Source organism: Limulus polyphemus, unplaced genomic scaffold (genome assembly GCF_000517525.1).
Source record: "Limulus polyphemus unplaced genomic scaffold, Limulus_polyphemus-2.1.2 Scaffold657, whole genome shotgun sequence".
NCBI lineage: Eukaryota > Metazoa > Arthropoda > Merostomata > Xiphosura > Limulidae > Limulus > Limulus polyphemus.
Window position 1 is genome coordinate 330,040 of NW_013666267.1, and position 2,709 is coordinate 332,748.

Consider the following 2,709-nt stretch of genomic DNA (forward strand, 5'->3'; position numbering starts at 1 on the left):
GTGTGTGTGTGTGTGTGTGTGTGTGTGTGTGTGTGTGTGTGTGTGTGCATGTGAAATAAACGTTTAAGGTCTCTTAAAACCATTCAAAACTAGTATAACTACACTTCATAAATTTGAATTGGATCATACTAATGCTACATTAATGTTGGGGGATAATCACACCATTCATATGTTGTGCTCTGTATCTAACTTAACCCTAAATATTATATAACAAAAACTCAAGACTACACTCTTATTGTACTAAACAGAAATTTCACTGCACTGTAATCGTATTTCCCTTCATTTTAATCACACATATTTTGCAAGTGGTAGTATAAATTTTTCCCATCAACTTATGTTACAAAAATGCCATTCAGTAATTTGGTTGTAACTACTTTGGCAGAAGAACACATTACGTAATGAGAATTACACTTTGAAAAAAAAAGAGTAGCATGTACATCAAAACTGTTTACATGATTATGAAACATAGATATGAAAATGCTTAGAAATAAAATGATGGTTGAAACTAAAATAAAATTTCTAATGCAAATGCTACAAAAGGTTTACAATGGAAACTGCCTATAATTTAACAAGTATTGGTACTAACTGTTGTAATTATTTTAATTTTAGAACTTGTGTACCTGAGAATGGTCACACCAATGATTGAAATGTCATATCTGTTCTAAAAAAAAACAAAAAAACTCATCCATATTGTAAAAGCTGTAAGTTGAAATAAAATAATACTTAATCAGTAAGTTAACTCTAAACAAAACTAGTGAAGTCCTAATGCTTACTGAACTGTTATGCATATTTCAATACCATCAGTACAAAATTTCATCATCTCAGTCACTCGCACGTTAATCAAGTTTCCTTTAGCACATTCGTAAGAAGCAGATCAAATGTTATACCTTGTACTGAATAGGCAACCATCATAACTTACCCAATGGACAATCTACTTGGCATGATAGTGTAAACATTTTTTAATGTATGCTTACTGAGCTCATTGTATAGCCACAACTAGTGAAAATTATTAGTGAGTTTTTTTGTTTTTTTTTATAGTTAAACTTTTAAAGGTACGAGATAATTTTAACATAAGGATACTGTTCCTTAAACTTTAGTTTAAAATCCAAGACTATCAAAGGGACATAAGCAATAGTGACTGAAAGATAAAATGCAATGCTATAGCTACATTAAATTATACGATTCCTTTGGAGAAATATTGTTCAAAAATTTACTTGTTTTTGTGATAATCATAAAAAATTATGATCGGTATATATAATACATATGCATTTTCCTAAGTTGGCCAACTTTCACTTGCACTGCAATTATCAACTTGACCCATATGGAAACCATTGGCCTTTTAAACACATTTTTCTGAACCATTTATGAATTAAACTGCTTGTATGTTCAAAATTTTGTTAGTTACATGGTCTCTTACAACACATGGGTCACACACACACAAATTAAACAAATATACCATTAATAATGCAATTATTTCCACTATTTACTGATGGGGTCACCTGTTCCTTGTGCACAAGCAATGGGTGATTTCACACAATATTTGGTCATTTTTTAAGTGAAAGCAAAGAAAAATATGTAATAATTTGTTAATCATGCTACATCTGCCACAGTCAAAGCCAATGGGGTCTTTCACCCAATACCAGTACTCATCAGACCAGCTGAGATATTACAGACATAGTAGTGGTCTAGGCACTTTTTATATTATCAATTTTATGAACAGCTGTTATACTGTGAATTAGATAAAGTAAATGAATTGTGATCATTACCAATTTTATTTAAGTTTACAAGTAAGAATCAGGAAATGTAACAGGTGAAACATAAAATTACTTAATATATTGACTCCATGGTAGTGGTAAATACATAAACAAGGTAGTAATTTGAGGATTAAGTAGTGGCTAAGTTTCTAAAAAAGTTGTTCTTAACTTCTAGTTTGAGCCTTCAATAAATGAAATCTTTTAAATGCATTTTAAAGGGATTTTTCTTGAAACTTATGAACAAGTTAATATCTAAACAAATAAAATATAAATGGTCCACCCCAGCTTAGAAATGCTAACTTTAACTTTTAAATTCAAGTCTCTTTAGTTTAAGTTCTAACTTAAAGATTAAAACGTTGTTGCATATGAAATTTAACTTTTAACTCCTCAACTTGTAAATGCGAGTTAAAGCAATTAAATTTAAAAACAGGTTTTAATAAACTTTTATTCTTTTTAACTTTAGTTTAAGCAAATGGTATATAAATTATAATAGCGGCTTTGTTAGTTACACTGAAAGCTGAACCTTTTTTTACTTCATTAGTTTCGCTTTACTTTTGTTTAATAGTAATACTACACATATAATATCGTACTTAAAATTTAGAGACCTTAAACTAAGTTAAACTTTAAGTTAACGTTAATCTCCCACTCCTAGTCTTACACTTTTATTTAACCTTTTTGTTTTAGGTTAGGCTTAGGCCTACTTACATCTTCAAATATAGATCCAACATTAGCTGTAACAAGCATCATCGGAATTAAACCTTCTTCCATTATTTTTTATCAATAATTAAAAAAATACAAATACTGTTTTTTGTCCCAATGGGTTTACAGTCTGTTCTAGGTACGTCAGAACAAACCTTCAGCCTTATCCATACGCCCGATAAACTACGGGTAACCCTGTTTTACAATCTTTTAAAATGAATAAGCCTACAACTGTCATGTTACAATTCTAACATTT

At 29.8% G+C, this 2,709-nt stretch overlaps 1 protein-coding gene across 1 annotated transcript in view; it reads right to left on the minus strand.

Moving 5' to 3' along the window:
- LOC106459760 (type I inositol 1,4,5-trisphosphate 5-phosphatase-like) overlaps positions 1 to 2,709 on the minus strand; it is a 104,881-nt gene extending 102,172 nt beyond the window's left edge. The window contains exon 1 of the mRNA XM_013919414.2: positions 2,460 to 2,709. Within this exon, the coding sequence (XP_013774868.2) occupies positions 2,460 to 2,522 (63 nt within the window). The 5' untranslated portion in view covers positions 2,523 to 2,709. The remainder of the gene's footprint in view (positions 1 to 2,459) is intronic.